A 16,897-nucleotide genomic window follows, 5' to 3' on the forward strand; every position below is an offset into this window, starting at 1 on the left:
ATTTTGATTTTAAGCCATCATTCCCTGCCTCCCTTTACTTCCGGGAAAAAAAAGGGTTGCAAATAATAAGGCCAGAGGCTAAGTGGCAATTGTGAAGACGTGAAGGTCTTCTAGGGGGTCCAGGGCAGCCTCAGTTATGTGATGTGGAGGCTTTATCATGTAATTATACTCTGAAAATACAGTATTATCCCAAGAACTCATTTTTCTACATGTTATCCTTTTAGCCCAACAGGATATTCACAGGTTTCTGTATTTGGAGAGATCTCTAGAACATTTCTCCAGCTTATAACCGACTCTGACTTATAGATGATGAACTTTTCAGATTGCTCACTGGTTTTCCATTGCTTTTGGGATAAACCCTAAATTTCTTTTCATGATGTATTAGGCTTTATTTATTTATTTATTTGAGGCAGAGTCTCACTCTGTCGCCCAGGATGGAGTGCATGGTGCGATCTTGGCTCACTGCAACCTCTGCATCCCGGGTTCAAGCGATTCTCCTGCCTCAGCTTCCCAAGTAGCTGGGATAACAGGTGCCCGCCACTATGCTCGGCTAATTTTTTGTATTTTTAGTAGAGATGGGGTTTCGCCATGTTGGCCAGGCTGGTCTCGAATTCCTGACCTCAAGTGATCCACCCGCCTCGGCCTCCCAAAGTGCTGGGATTATAGGCATGAGCCACACCACGCCTGGCCATATTAGGCTCTTTATGATCTTGCCCTACCTGTATGTCGCTCATCTCTTGATGACACCCTGCCCCTCCCTGGGGCACCTCTTGCTCAGTCATACCAAGGGATCTGTAGTTCCCGCCATGCTCTGTCACAGTGTTGTGTCTGTTCTCCCTCCGAATGAAACGCTTTGCCTCCACTCCTTCTCCCAGGTTAATTTTTTTAAACCTGCTTCAAGAATCTTTTCTGGACCACTCCCTTCCCACCTTCCCCTGGTTTGGTTGAATGCCTCTGCCAGCACCTTGTGCTTACATAAGTTGTAGCACTTTGTTTCTTCAGCAGACGTTGAGTATCCACTATGGGTCAGGTGCTGTTTCGTCAAGAGCAGCCAGATTCCCACTTCAGGTATTGAACTAGCCAGTGGGACTTACTATATCTATATCGTATTGTAATTATTTTTACACTTGTTTTTCTCCCCTGCTAGATTTTGAGCTCTTGCAGGTAGGAACTGTTTTTTATATCTGGTTTAGCATCTCACATCTAAAAGTAGACTTTTGGAAAATTGTTAGTAAATTTAGTAAAATTTAGTAAATGTTTTATTGAATGAGTGAATTTGCAGGTTCAATACCTGGTGTAGTCATGGTCTACAGCCATTGCTTAAGTGTGTATTTAAAGAATAAAAGATGTAATCCCAGCACTTTGGGAGGCCGAGGCGGGCGGATCACGAGGTCAGGAGATCGAGACCATCCTGGCTAACACGATGAAACCCCGTCTCTACTAAAAATACAAAAAATTAGCCGGGCGTGGTGGCGGGTGCCTGTAGTCCCGGCTGCTCGGGAGGCTGAGGCAGGAGAATGGCGTGAAGCTGGGAGGCGGAGCTTGCAATGAGCCGAGATCTCGCCACTGTACTCCAGCCTGGGCGACGGAGCGAGACTCCCGTCTCAAAAAAAAAAAAAAGGGAACCCAAATTTGAAAACATTTTACTCTTAGACATCTTATGTTCAAAGACTGAGACTCTCAAATAACTTATTTATTTGAACCAGTTGAGACGTTTTACTCTTGGGTTTCTTAATTCTTATTTCAGTGTACCTGAGCTAAGCAAATTTAAAGGTAAATGTGGGTCCTCCATGCTTGCCTGCTATTTCCCCTTGTGTCCTTAAGGACGTGTACATTTTCCCATACTGTGGCTGGATTTCACTTGTGATTCTTCCAGGGCACCTCAACACCTTTGCTTCGAATAGCCTGGGCTCGAATCATATTGGATGAAGCTCACAATGTTAAGAATCCCCGAGTGCAGACGTCCATAGCTGTGTGTAAGCTACAAGCCTGTGCCCGTTGGGCTGTCACTGGAACCCCCATTCAAAACAACTTATTAGATATGTATTCGCTGCTGAAGTGAGTAACTTCTTGTACTGTGTAAATATGAACCCTGTCTGTATCCCTTCATCATTTCATGTCTCATAATAAAGCCTTAGTATGTGCCAGATTATCTTGTTTAGGAAATGGCAGGCCTGTCAACCTTTAAAGGACAAAAGAATAAATATTTATGAGAAAATAGCTGTTGATTGGTTGATATAGGACTTTGATTACATTCAGCCCTTATATATATGCAAAAATATAGGACAGCTTGAATTAAATTATTCTTAAGTCCAGTGAATGTTTTCAGCTACTTCTGCTTTAAAACATATGGTCTAGGGCTAGCACTACAATTTATTTGAAGCAAACAAAAAAGAATGCTGATTTTAAAATATTTCCATTTGGCTGAGTGCAGTGGGTCATACCTGTAATCTCCACACTTTGGAAGGCTGATGTGGGAGGATTGCTTGAAGCCAGGAGTTCAAGATTAGCCAGGGGAGTAAAATGAGACCCCACCTCTACAAAAAATTAAAAAATTAGCCAGGCACAGGGGTGTGCACCTGTGGTCCCAGCTGCTCGAGAGGCTGAGGCAGGAGGATCGCTTGAGCCCAGGAGTTCAAGGCTGCAGTGAGCTATGATTATGCCACTGCACTCCAGCCTGGGTGACAGAGCGAGACCTCAGTCTCTAAAGAAAAAAATTAAAAATAAAATATTTATTTTTATTCGAGTCAGCCATAAGAGGATGTGAAATTTCTTTCTTAGCTCCTGTAGCTTTAGGAACAAATTCTAGCTGTTGGTTATATGTCTTGTTGTGACAGTGTAGGCATTAATAGGAAAACTCACATTTTTATAATGTGGTTTTGTTATTGACTTACATCCTTTTGATCTGTCCAGCAAAGGTTTGCTATGAAATTCACTTTTAAAAGTGATTGGATGACAGGTGTAACAGAAAATCTGATTTGTTTTTCATCTTATATCTTACTTTGAACCTTTATTCCATTCTCCCTGACTTTTCCTTCCCTACTCTGTGCCCTTCTTCCTCAACAAAAAAGGTTTCTCCGTTGCTCTCCATTTGATGAGTTCAATCTGTGGAGGAGTCAGGTTGACAATGGCTCAAAGAAAGGAGGAGAACGGTTAAGTATTTTAACCAAGAGCCTTTTGCTGAGGAGAACAAAAGACCAGCTGGACTCTACTGGCAGACCTTTGGTAATCAAGTTTGTACCTGTCCCTGGGGGAGGCCAGGGAAGGAACATGACTGTGTCCTTGTCTTGGGTTGAACAGCCATCTGCTTTGCTTCAGGAGCCTCTGAGTCTCCCATCCTCCTGTGAGGAGGCCCCAGGGTTGCAGTTCCATGCCTAGTGTCATAGCAATCCAGTTGTACTGTATGTTGGAGCAGTCCTGTGTTTAAGAGAGGGTGGAAGCTGCATTCCAGGGTTGACTAGATATGCAGTGTCAGTATGGGGAATTTGTTCTATAATAGGCAGTTAATTTGTATAGCTTCATGCCAGCTTTTTTTTTTATTCTTCCAGGTGATACTGCCCCAGCGTAAATTTCAGTTGCACCATTTAAAGCTTTCTGAAGATGAAGAGACTGTTTACAATGTGTTTTTTGCAAGATCAAGGTGTGTGTATTAAAGAAGCACCTTCTCACACACATTGTTTTATTCCTGTCTTTTCTTGGGAGTGAGTTGAAGGTCAAATTTCCACAAACTTTATGGCATTATTGATTAGTTGGATGTCTGTATTCCCTTTTTTTTTTACCCCATTTTTCTCCTTCTCCCCTCCCCAGCTTACCTCTGTCTCATACACACATGGAAGGCAAAATTTTGAACCTACTCTTCATTGGCTTCCTTGCATAGAAGTCATAGGGTGTGGTCACCATATACTGAATCTGTCTGGTCCTCATGGGGCTGTACTGAATAATGATATCTCTTTGACATTTGACTTGTCATCCAGCATCTCACCGGAACTTTAAAAAGACGACTTTGTAATCCTTTGTGTCATCTGTTCTTTCTTTGCACTTTCTCTTGAACTCTTATCTTTCCCTGAATTCCAGATTTACTGTCTCCTATTTGGTACCTCTCATTTACATTTCTAATGTAAATATATTTTTTCTTCTTTTACACCTTATATTTGTTAGCTTATTTTAAAAAAAGATTGGTTTTTTAAAATAACTGTTTCTTTTGCATTACCTTTGGCCATTGCTTCTTATGAGCTTGGCATCATTTAACAAGTCTACTTCTATAATTTGTCAAGATCCCACTGCAGTAACAGTTAAGCAGGTCTTAGTGACCATTATACATGCATTTTTTTTTCTTTTTAATCTGAGGCAGGTCAGCTTTGCAATCCTATCTAAAAAGACATGAAAGTAGAGGCAACCAATCTGGAAGAAGCCCTAATAATCCATTCAGTAGAGGTAAGCTGTAGGACTCTCATAAATACATATGACTGATGAAAATGGGGATTTGGATTCAGTAAAACACAGAAATGTGAGGTTATGAATCCTTGGTATCAGAGATTTGACCTTAACTAAGACCCTCAAACCAGAGTAAAATCTACTGATTGCGAACAGGAGATCTGGTGTTTATTTAGCTTCTTTTTAATTGTTTCCTAAATCTGCTTTATTAAAATGCAGGTAGTTCTATAAGGAAAAACCGATATTTCATTTGGCCTAATTGAAGTGGCCTATAGAAGTGGGTTATAACTATATTATTGAGTCTGAGATCAAACATGGTTAAAGTAGCCCCATGTAGTTCCTGGCTGTCTCCGTATTTCTCTTTTAAATCCTGTACCATCCTGTGGCTTGTCTTCCCTCTTGGAAGTGGCACTGGAGTTTGGGTCTGAGGAGCCTAGACACTCGGAGGCAGCAGACTCGCCGAGATCCAGCACCGTCCACATACTGTCCCAGTTGCTGAGACTCCGCCAGTGTTGCTGTCATCTTTCTTTACTGAAGTCGGTAAGAAAAGCCCTCAGCCTGCTGTCATATAGTGCTCCAGAGGGGCCACCTGAGAAGTCAATTTCACTCTCCTCCAACTGGGATCCAGTCTGCTTGATCAAAGGAAATGCTGTTTCGGTTTTTCTATTTTTGTTTTTTGGTGGGTTGGAGAAAAGGGGGCTTATTTATTTTGCTTTATTTCATATTAATCTTGATAATTCCTATGGCATCAAGAATAGTGTATTTCTATTGTTTATTTTGTTTTAGATTAACTGTTTAAGAAAAGAAAATGATATTTTGTTTAAAAAGAAGCCATTTGTGAATGCTCTGGTACTTCAGAATGTCATAAAGCTAATTTAGTTCTTGGGGTTTTCTGCTTTCAGGCAGTTTTGGGGTTTTGGGTTCCAGTTATAAAAACTCAGATAGTTATACAGACTGAAAAGTTGCCCCTACATTGGATAGAGGCACATCCAAAATTAAGAGGAGTATTTTATTCATTTCAGGAGCTGTAATAATGTATTCTGATTATCAACATCTCAATTATATTCTAGCTTGGAAAAATAGAATGATTATGTCATCTGCCTGGCAAGTCTTTAAAAAGTTCCATCATTTGGTTTATCTTTAATCTGGTGAAAAAACTTGCAAGATCACACTTTAATCAAGGTGTCTTGAGGAGTCACTGATGACGAGTTATAAGACATTTTGCTCTGTGAAGTGTTAAACAATCAAAACATCATCAACAAGTAACAAGGTTTGCTCCCTTGACTCCCAGCTGCTCTTGTCCTTTTTTATCTGTTCAGGCCCTGGATCCAATGGAACTGAAGGGTGAGGGTCTCGTCCTTTCCCTGGAAGAACAGCTCAGTGCTTTGACCTTGTCAGAACTCCGTGACTCAGAGCCATCTTCCACTGTTTCCCTTAACGGCACCTTCTTCAAGATGGAGCTTTTTGAAGGCATGCGAGAGAGCACCAAGGTACTTTTTGTCTCCTCTGTAGTAGTCAAGAGACTTCGATTCCTCACACATTTTCCTGTGTGACAGCACCTCATTTGTCCAAGTGGGAACAGCCATTTGCCAGCAGAACTAGAGCCGTTAAATTCTAGCTGATCAGATTCTCCCTCCAGTCTTAAAGCTTCATTTATTTCACAGATAACACTAAAGCCTTACTACATAGGGGGCTTTGAGAGAGTAATTTGGGACAACCCCAGCATTGCACTGAAGTGGGTTTTCTGTCATGGGTCACTGGGGAGCTTGCCAGGTTTGTGCTAGGGACGGGGCCTATGCAAGTGAGCAATTTGTTTAGAGAAAGCTTAAAAGGAAAACAAAGGCTTGACTCTAGAGACTGTGTCATACATGCGAGCGCCAATTGCTCTGACTTTGAAAGGCTTCCACATGTGAGTAGTGTTTCCTACATAGCCTTCTGTCTTCATTAGTCATTCTGCTCTGTTTTCGTCAGAGCTTTTTAAGGCAGAAACATTCTGCTGGAGGAAGGCTGAGATATGCCGTAACCTGAGTCCTGCCTGTCTGCTGGCTCGGAATGTGCTTCATCATCCTGCCTGTCTTGAAAGTGAGGCTTGTTTCTCTCTTAGCATCTCAAGCTGCCATTCTTGGGCTCAACCTCTCTTCAAAGGCTTTTTTTGAAAAAGTGTATTAATAACTAGAAAGGAGGTCACTTCCAGGGGAGTGGCATTATTTTTTAAAAAGAATGCTGCCTTTTAATTAAAATTTTAAAACATTTACCTAGGTCTTTACCACTGATAGCTGAGAGAAACATAAGAAGAGCATCCCATGTGGCCAGAACACATATGCTAGTGCCTTCAGAGTGAGCTATTGGGCTAAAATTTAAATTCCTAATCATTTGTGTTCCTTGTTTAATTAAATGCAGGTAATATTTATTGACAAGTCTTCTTAACATATGTCCATTAATAGTTCAAACCACATACGGTTGTTTCAAGTAGGGAAGGAGGCTTCTTACTGGAATTTGACCCCGGCTCGTGGGCCATAAATCCAGCCCTCCTGCTGCAGTTTTCTCAAAACACCATGGCCAGCTTTTTCATGTGGGAGTCACAGCGCCTTCCACAATCTCAAGTTGCCAAGACACCAGGCACATCAGTGTCTCTGTTCTATTGTTAACTAAATAACAGATGTACCTGCTTTGCTGTCTGCTAATTTGAATGGTACAGTTCTGTGACTCACTTCCTGCCTAGGCACCAGAATGTTTGTTAAGATTGGAAAGCAGTCCCATGTGGTGACCACTGTAACGACATCCTAGAAGGTGGGAGCTCAGGGCACCTCAGAATTTATCTGGCCTAAGTCCTTCTTTTTACTGATGAGGAATCTGAGTCCCAAAGTGGTCCAGCCATATGAGGACAGAGGAAGAACTTCTGTATATTTGTCTTCTGATTGACTTACAGCCCAGTTTTCTTCCTTCTCCAGCATTCTGGGGGTGAACTCTGGGGCCCTTAGAGGCTCTTGAAAGGTTTTTCACATGAGCAGCTGGGAAGAATGAGCCCAGCTGCACTCCAAAGTCATGCACCACGTGTTCTTACTGACAGCTCCCCTGTGGACTCAAGTGCACCCTAAGGGTTCTTGGGGAATACCCAGGGAGCCTGTTCGGAAGCTTTAACAATTGTTCCTCCGTCTGGACAGGTCTTTTTCAACAACATTTGGAGCAGGCCATAAAGTGGGTAAAGCTCTTTCACTTTCTTCTTCAGCAAACATTAGGAGAGTATCTTCTCTGTTTTGGCCATGTGTGTACTCACAGCCCCTCACACATGGCCGAAACAGAGAAGTTACTTTCCTAATATTTGCCTCCTTGGAGTGTCTCAAGTCCTGGAAGCAAGAGATAATAAGCAATTAATATATAGTATGACAAGGACCGTGATAATAGAAACAAAAGGTGCTATAATAGTACATGGGCAGTAGGCACCTAACCCGTACTTTGGGGGTTGGGAGGACCTCCAAGAAGAAGTGACATTAAGCTGACACAAAAGGGTGTTCTAGGCAGAGGGAACAGAATGGACAAGACAGCCAAAGTGTGATTTATGGGAAGAATTTTGGTGTGATTGCTGTGTCGTTTGAGGAGGGCATGGTGAGAAGCAAACCCAGAGAAGCAGAGGCTGGAGCAGCAAGGATCCGGCAAGCTGCCTTGAGCAGCTTGGCCTTTATCCTCAGTGGGAAGCTATGGAAGGGCTTTAGCCAGAGGGGTGAAGTGACAAACTCACATTTTAGAAAGAGCTTTCTGGCTGCAGAGAGGAGGGTGGAATACAGACAGGTGAGGCCAGAGCACAGACGCCATGTAGGAGGCTGCTTCGCATGGCAGGTGAGAGGAGATGGAGAAAAGTGAATTGCTTAAACATACAATGTTGATGTAACCTTTTCCCAGATTTCATCTCTGTTGGCAGAATTGGAGGCAATTCAAAGAAATTCAGCATCCCAAAAGAGGTAACTGCGTTTTCTCATTATCCAAGTATTGGTCGTAATTATGTGAGAAAATTTGATATTGCCAAGAGTTATAAATCAAGGACTGTGAGTCATGCTCAGCAGAAAGCACTGAGGTTATAGCACACATTCCCTGTGATTTCTAATTAAAATATTTGTGGTACAAATTGAAAAGGAGATCCCTAGAGGATCAGGGTAAGCGAAGCATCTGAAAAAGTTTTTAAAAGTAGAGAAGCATATAAAGAAAAGCAAGGGAGTGAGGAGGCTCCAGCAGTGCTGATAATGTTCTTAAGCTGAGTACTTGGATACAAGGACTCATTTGTTATACCTGACATATGTGCTATACACCTGCATTTGTATATATTAAATAATTCAATATAAAAATTTAGAACTCGAATTAAGACAGCGTGGGGGCAGGGAGGAGCCTGTTGTTCTGGCTGGCACAGGAAGGGTGGTCAGTGTCCCTTTTGTGCAGGACCACAGATTTCTGGATGAGCACTAGGACCCCAAATAAAAGAAGGCTGGAGTCATCACTTTACTCTAGCTACCATTTTTTTCTGACTTCATTTAGCACTAAATAAATTGTAGAAAGGATCTAGAAATAATTGGAAGCATTATAATCTTCAGATATGACCTAAGTGTGTGCCTTCTCCCTTAGGTAGCAGAAGGCCTTTCCTTGTCAACATTTGATAGCTAATCTTAAGAATGATGAGGGCATTAAAGCCCTGCAGATGAGTCTGTTTAATCTATGTTAGGGTATTTTTTTATTTTATTCTTCTTTCCAGTGTCATTGTCTCTCAGTGGACCAACATGCTGAAAGTTGTAGCATTGCACCTGAAGAAGCATGGACTGACTTATGCCACCATCGATGGCTCTGTCAATCCCAAGCAGAGAATGGACTTGGTAGAGGCATTTAACCACTCCAGAGGCCCTCAGGTACAAGCTGGTCACATCAGAGCTGCATAATTAACTGTTCTGAGTTATACAAACAGAATTCTTTTTGTTTGTTTGGTTTTTGTTTTTGTCTTTTTGAGACAGAGTTTTGCTCTTGTTGCCCAGGCTGGACTGCAATAGTGCTATCTTGGCTCACCGCAACCTCCGCCTCCCGGGTTCAAGCGATTCTCCTGCCTCAGCCTTTCAAGTAGCTGGGATTACAGGCTCCTGCCACCAAGCTTGGCTAATTTTTGTATTTTTAGTAGAGATGAGGTTTCACCATGTTGGCCAGGCTGGTCTTGAACTCCTGACCTCAGGTGATCCACCTGCCTTGGCCTCCCAAAGTGCTGGGGTTACAGGCGTAAGCCACCGTGCCCAGCCATATAAAGAGAATTCTGATATGGCAACTTAAAAATATTTACAGCCTTGATTCCTCCAAGTGTTTAGAATTTATTAGACATGTATTGGGATACTTTTAAAGAGCACAAATATTCTAAAAAGAATAAAATATGAGGACTAAAAGGAGATTAAGAGCAGAGCTGGTTAGGTTGAGGGGAATCTTTGCAGAGGAGGCAAGCTTTGAAGGATAGGTGGGGTTTTGGTATGAGGAAATATGGAAGGAAATGAAAGAACACAGGCATCTAATTATAGATAATAAGGATTTGGAAAGCATTAGTAGAATGATAGGCAGGAGAATTATTGTAGCAATGGAGGGGTAGGGACTGATGAAATAAACATAATCTGGTTAATTGAAAGTTTATTGAGCTGACCATCCCCAGGGTTCTAAATTACAGTATTTATATATTTTGGCAAGCACTCAGTTAATTTTTTGAGGTTGACTCACACACAAAATGTGATGTGAGAATTTTCTCAAAAGTGAGACATGGGAGATAGCATTATAATGTTAAAAAAACAATTTATAACAGCAGAAGGAAATTTGATAGGAACACAGTGCTTATCTGTATTGATTGTGGACTTAAACCTGAGACCGAGATGTGTTACGAGACCAAGTCTGTTTAAAGTTAATGTTGTGTTTCCTTTTGAAGGTAATGCTAATCTCTCTCTTGGCCGGAGGTGTTGGTCTAAACCTGACTGGAGGAAATCACCTCTTTCTCTTGGACATGCACTGGTAATGATTCCGGATTTGTCCTGGGTTGTCACAGCACATCAAGGAGGCCAGTGGGCTACAGGGGCAGCAAGAACTGACTTCTTATGTTGATTGCTATGTTCGTATTGCAGAGATGCCTTGCTTTGTATGTGTCTATAGATACAGATCTAAGCAGGTATAGGGCTAACTGACTCCCCTGAATTCCTGAGCTAGCAAGCCTTCAAATGACTACTCAAAATAGTTCATTCACGTTATTGTTAGTCTAACATCTGTTTCCATGGAAATGGGGAGCATAGCTTTTCCTCCTGGCTAAGAGTTAACCTTGCTCAGTTTTACCTCTTCTCCAGAATACTGTATTCCAGACATACTTGTTGGGGTCCAAGGAAATTTCAACCTTTGAAAAGAGGGAGAAGCATTACTCCAAAAAGAAAAGGAATAGGGATTTTCTAATTATGTTAGAAATACACTTAATACCTCACCCTTGGATTCATTGTATGTAGTGTTAATACCAGGAGTACAACCACAACTTTCGTGGCTACAGAATGAATGAGTCAGTGTGTTGCTAACAGAAAATCTCATAATGAGTACCAGTTTCTGGTTTTCCAGTTATGCCAATCAAGGATTGCTGCTGGGGATTGTCATTGGTCCAATTCTCCAGACAGCCCAGATGGGTACAAATAGGTCATCCTGTTATCATCTTCCAGGAGAACGGGTTTAGTTCTTACTTGGGACTCCTCTATACACGTGAGTGAGGAAAGCATACTAGGAATCATGCTTTTTTTTTTTTTTTCTGAGATAGAGAAATGTTATCCAAGATTTTAAAGAGGTAAGATGAGAAACTAATTTGGAGTTACAATGGGAATCAATAAAGAAGGAAACAAATTAAGTCTCCTTAATGGAATCACAGAATATTAAAGTTGAAAAAGGCAGCTAGTCAAGATCATTAGCTGGCCCTTCAATTTCCAAGTAGCAATCTGAAGCCTAGAGGACTGAGGTTAAATAACTTGCCCAAGGACATCTAGCTACCTAGAGACCAGACCTGAGTTTTGGTTTCACCTCTGTTGCTTAGAGTTGTCAACTGATGATAGTGCTAAGAGCTATTACTAACAGTCTGACCCTAGTTTCTCACTAGAAACTAGGCAAGAAGGTATCTGGCACCAGCTTGTCTTAGGCCAGTATAGCTTAGGACAGGGGTCGACAGATTTTTTTTCTTTGAGGCTTTTCAGGCCACATAGTTCTCTGTCACATGATGTGTGTGTTTTGTTTTGCTTTGCTTTCTTTTCTTAAATCCCTTTAAAACTGTAACAATAATTTTTAGCTACGAAAACAAGCTGTGGGCTGGATTTGGCCCATGGCCCATAGTTTGCCATTTCTGATCTAGTATGTCAGTTCCTTTGAGCTTTAGCTGTCTTCTAACAGGAATCCATCACTTGAAGATCAAGCTTGTGACCGAATTTACCGAGTAGGGCAGCAGAAAGATGTTGTCATACACAGGTAAGTAATGGTCCCCAGGACCCAGGACCCTTCTCAACTTGTACTTTGTGAAAGTCTTTCTTTCTTAGGTAGTGTTTTCATAGAATTTAAAGTATTTGGTGATGACTTTACTGATGATGCCCCTGAGGCATACCTTCAGGCAAACCACAGTCAGGAGAAAAACGAGCAATTTGGGGTAAGCTTGAAGTTGGTCACTGCAAAAGAAGAGCAAGTTTGTGTATATGGTGAGGGCAGTCCATGAAAGGACGCTCCTCTCTTTTATTTTTCTTTTTAACTTCTATTTTGACATAATTTCAGACATACAGAAAAGGTACAAGAATAGTACCAAAAAGTTCCCATATATTGTGGTGTGCATGTGGGTAGAAACATTTTTCTGGATCACTTGAGAACAAGTTGTAGACCTGATGCTCCTTTGTCCCTAAGTACTTAAGTGTACATTTCTTAAAATTAAGGGAATTCTCTTACATAACCCCAATAAAATTATCAAAATCAGGTTATTGAAATTAATAAAACACTATTATCTGATCTACAGATCTTTTCAATCTCACTTGTCTCAGTGATGTCCTTCACAGCAAAAAAGAATCCCAGATCCTGGTAGCATGCAGTTTTCATAAGTTTGTCTCCTTTGATCTGGAACAGTACCCAGTCTTTGTGTTTTATGACATTGACATTTTGATGAGCATGAGCCAGTTATTTTGCAAAATGTCCTCTGTTTTGGACCCCCTTGTCTTTAAAAACAACAAAACCTGCCTTAATGCTGCCAATCCCCTCTCACAATGGCCCTGTTTTTTGCCTTCCTTTTCATGACCAGGTTTCCTGAAGAATTAGGAATCACTGCCTATCTTTACTTGATTACTTCCCATTCATTCCTCAACCTTTACAAACTGGCTTTTACTCCTGTTGCTGCACTGAAATTGCTCTTGTTAAGGGGCACCAATGACTTCCAGACTTTGCTAAATATAGTGATTATGATAGTCTTCCTATGCTGTCTTCTCTGCTCATTCTGTACATTCCTTCCTTTACAAATTCTATGCACTCCAGTAAGTCCAAAATTTGTATCTTTAGTTCCAAGGTCTCCTAAACTTCAGACCTGACTATCGCAGTCCCTGCTAAATATCTGAATCCGAGTGTCCACATACCATCTGTTATTCCTTCTTTTATTCATTGTTCTTTTGAGCATTCAGCCCATAAAACATACCTTTTGAGCACCCACTATGTAGCAAGTATAATTACATGTTTCAGGTACTCAAATGTTACAAATAGAAATTGATTTTCTCTTCCTATTACCTCAAATCTGCTATTCTTCTGTAGTCATTGTCTTTTTGAATAGTATCACTCTTTATCTAATTATCTAGCCAGAACTAGACTCCTACCTTTCTCGCTTTTCCACGTACCAAGTCCTTTAGTTATATTTTCTAAATGTTTCTGATAACCATTTCTTCCTTCCCATGCCCACTGCCAGGTCCCCCCTTCCCACTCTGCTGAATCCTGTTCTCTCCATCACCACCGAAGGGCTCTTCCTAGCTAATCCATCTGATTGTGTCATCCACTTCTCATATTCTTCAGTAGCTCTCACCTCCTATAGGATCAAATCAAAATGTCTTAGCATAACATGCACCACCACCCGTGATCTGGCCCTACCAGCCTCTTGAGCTTTTGCCATTGTGGACAACATGGTCATTGTGAACTTCCTCCAATACACCACGCTCTGAAACTCAGCCATGGTTTTGCACGTGTTCCCATTCCCTTGAGTGCTCTCCTCACTGCTCTCTCTGGCAAACCCTTGCCCAACATACAAGTCTCATATTAAGAGTTAACTGTTTAATGGGGCCCTCCCTGACTACCCTGGACACATTTCCTTTTCCTCCTTTTGCACACGGCACATACTTCCATTATAGCACTTACCAGGTCATATTATTATTGTTTATTTTCATGTTTGTCTCGCTTTTGTTCTGCTTCGGAGCAAGACCATATTCATCTCTCCATCCCCACACCTAGCATAGTGTAGTGAGTGCTTAATCAATACTTTTGAATGAGTGAATGAATGACAACAGTGCCATTTACTTGGTTTGAAAACCCTGTTTTCAGTGTGAATTCACTAAGAAATACTCTACTTAAACTAGCAGAAATTTGATAACCTTTGAGGCCTTATGGACTTACCAAGGTAGAACTTTTTGGGTAAAAGCTGGATCTCTATACTTTTTTGGATTGGGATATCTTTTGCTTATTTTGAGTTTGTTTCAATTACCTTAGCTTCAGAAAGTATTAAAATGTCAATGTGGGTCACATCCTTTTAAAGGGATATATATCTAGTCAAGGTTGTTTGGATTCCTCAGACAGGGTTCTTAACTGGACCTAAGAAGACTTAAAGGAAGAAATCTCATTAAAAATGAAAGCATAGTAAAAGTTTGAATGTATTATTAGATGTGCTGCTTTGGGTTTTTGATAGTTTGCTTATTTTTTGTTTTTGTTTTTTAGATTTGTTTGTGAGGGAACAGTAGAAGAAAAGATCTTACAGCTCCAAGAAAAAAAGAAAGATTTGGCCAAACAAGTTCTATCAGGGTCTGGAGAATCTGTCACCAAGCTCACCTTGGCTGACCTCAGAGTCCTTTTTGGCATCTAACCTCCTGTGGATAAGGGCTCAGAATAGCACCATTGCTGGTTTGTATTAAGGATCTGGGAATAACAACCTAACCATAAGCCTTGAACTCTGTTCTTTGCATTTCAATTTCACCGTCAAGCCTTTCACCTTCCTCAAAATGAGGCATAATCTTATCCCCAGAATTGAGGAGGGGTTATGTTAACCAATTAGTTAACCAATTATGTTAATAATTTATTTAATGAGTGGTATGGAAACCAATTGATTTTTTTAGATAAAAGAATATGTTTTAGAGTTGGATGATTTTGGAAAACAACTCTGGCAGAATTGTATATAAGCTTCAGTAAAGTTCAAAAAGCGGGCCAGGTGTGGTGGCTCATGCCTGTAATCCCGACACTTTGGGAGGCCAAGGCAGGAGGATGGCTTGAAGCCAGTAGTTCAAGACCAGTCTGGGCAACATAGTAAGACCCCATCTCTATGAAGAATAAAAAAATGAGCTAGGCGTGGTAGTGCACACCTGTAGTCCTAGCTACTTGGGAGGCTGAGGCAGGAGGATCCCTTGAGTCCAGGAGGTTGAGGCTGCAATGAGCTGTGGTTGTGCCACTGTTTTCCAGCCTGGGCAATATAGTGAGACCCTGTCTCAAAAAAAGGAAAAAAAAGCTCAAAAAGTTCTGTGTTGCCTTTCTCTTCTTAGCTGATGATGGGAGAACCAGTTACTACCTTCTCTAACACAGGCTCCATCCTATCTCTTCATCTCTTCTTGCCAGTGATGTTGCTCCTGTAACCATCCTTTTATGGGTGGAGCAGAGAGTCAATCCCTGCTGCCACCCTGCAGCCAGCCATCTCTGCAGTTCTCTCAGTGCAGGCAGTTCTTCCTCTCAGGCTGAAGATCAAGGAGATGCTTTGTACATGAACAGATGCTGAGTATCTGTATCATTGTATTGTTTAGTGTCAGTGTATCGTTTAGTATTTGCATCACTGTACCATTTAGTGTTGTATATCACTCAGTCATTTAATATTGGTTATCACCATACCATTTAATATTTGTATCATTTGGTTCATTGTATCATTTAGTATTTCTATTATATCATTTCTGTTTGTAGTATTTGTATAATATTTGTGTCATTTTTAATAGTATTTGTATTTTTACAAATTTACAGTATTTGTAGCATTTAGTATCATTGTTTCATTTAGTATTTGGTACAATCTAATAAATACTAATCCAGTCCAATACTAATCCAATCCAATACTCATAATACTATTGGTACAATCCAATACTAATAATACTAACAGTAGTATTGATACAATCTAATAAATAATGTGTTTGACAGTGTAGCAGAAATAATGCTATGTGTTCACCAAACCCACTTCCTTTTCCTCCCGGGCACCCAGAGAGACTGTATTTCTCAGTCTTTGCTGCAGTTTGACGGGGTCCATATCAATGGACTGTGGCGAGAAGCAATTGATGTAAGTCACTTCTAGGCGGCCCTCTACCACTTTCCAAAAGATCATTCATGCTGTTTCTTCCCTCCTCAGCCTATGGGATGCAAAGGAACTGATGGAAGATTACAAGGCCCTAGGGAAGGTGAAGCCACTAGCTCAGCAGTTCTTAGCCTAGTTTTTGGCCATCAGCCCTTCTATTAGACTAGTGAAGCCTCAGTCCCAGGATGGCTCCCCATGTGCACTTCCCTCCTCGCCCCAGCTCACCTACACTGGACTATGACATGATCAAGGAATCTTTTTTTTTAAGCTACTGAGATTTCTGTGTTGTTTACATAGCAGTTTGTACCCTAAACAAACACTTGAGATTTTATACTTCAGGAAACTATTCAGATTTCCTTCTTCTCATTAGCAATTGTTCCAAAAACACTTACTCTGCTAATTTCTGCTAGAAAGAATCACAGTTCTTCTTACACAGAAACATTTCTGTCCCTTGAGTTGGGAAACAAGACCCTATGTTAACCCAGTCACAGTGTGGACTGAGGCATTCGGAGCCTATTTAAGCAGAAGTTTTCTATAAGGACAAGATTTAAAGGCTTACAAAGGTAAAGACAATGGCCTGGTGGGAAGAATTCTAGTCTAGAACGTTTTGAGATTTGACTCTAGTTCTAGGTTCATCTTAGCTGGGTGTGTAACGTTGAAAAAAAACTGGCCGGGTGCAGTGGCTCATGCCTGTCATCCCAGCACTTTGGGAGGCCGAGGCAGACGGATCACGAGGTCAAGAGATCAAGACCATCTTGGCCAACATGGTGAAACCCCGTCTTTACTAAAAATACAAAAATTAGCTGAGCGTGGTGGCGTGCACCTGTAGTCCCAGCTACTGGGGAGGATGAGGCAGGAGAATCGCTTGAACCTGGGAGGTGGAGGTTGCAG

At 41.2% G+C, this 16,897-nt stretch overlaps 1 protein-coding gene across 3 annotated transcripts in view; it reads left to right on the top strand.

Moving 5' to 3' along the window:
- TTF2 (transcription termination factor 2) overlaps window positions 1-15,869 on the top strand; it is a 42,559-nt gene extending 26,690 nt beyond the window's left edge. For 2 of the 3 annotated variants that reach the window (XM_055355811.2, XM_055355818.2), the window contains exons 13-24: window positions 1,877-2,058; window positions 3,072-3,225; window positions 3,549-3,640; window positions 4,352-4,434; window positions 4,841-4,974; window positions 5,754-5,924; window positions 8,335-8,393; window positions 9,176-9,326; window positions 10,370-10,452; window positions 11,851-11,925; window positions 14,404-14,586; window positions 15,219-15,869. In XM_055355811.2, the coding sequence (XP_055211786.2) occupies window positions 1,877-2,058; window positions 3,072-3,225; window positions 3,549-3,640; window positions 4,352-4,434; window positions 4,841-4,974; window positions 5,754-5,924; window positions 8,335-8,393; window positions 9,176-9,326; window positions 10,370-10,452; window positions 11,851-11,925; window positions 14,404-14,548 (1,329 nt within the window). In that variant the 3' untranslated portion in view covers window positions 14,549-14,586; window positions 15,219-15,869. Of the gene's footprint in view, window positions 1-1,876; window positions 2,059-3,071; window positions 3,226-3,548; window positions 3,641-4,351; window positions 4,435-4,840; window positions 4,975-5,753; window positions 5,925-8,334; window positions 8,394-9,175; window positions 9,327-10,369; window positions 10,453-11,850; window positions 11,926-14,403 lie in introns of all 3 variants that reach the window. The other variant, XM_004026425.4, reaches the window with a different exon arrangement.
- Window positions 15,870-16,897: the final 1,028 nt, after the last annotated feature.

The sequence above is a fragment of the Gorilla gorilla genome, chromosome 1 (assembly GCF_029281585.2).
Source record: "Gorilla gorilla gorilla isolate KB3781 chromosome 1, NHGRI_mGorGor1-v2.1_pri, whole genome shotgun sequence".
Taxonomy (NCBI): Eukaryota; Metazoa; Chordata; class Mammalia; order Primates; family Hominidae; genus Gorilla; species Gorilla gorilla.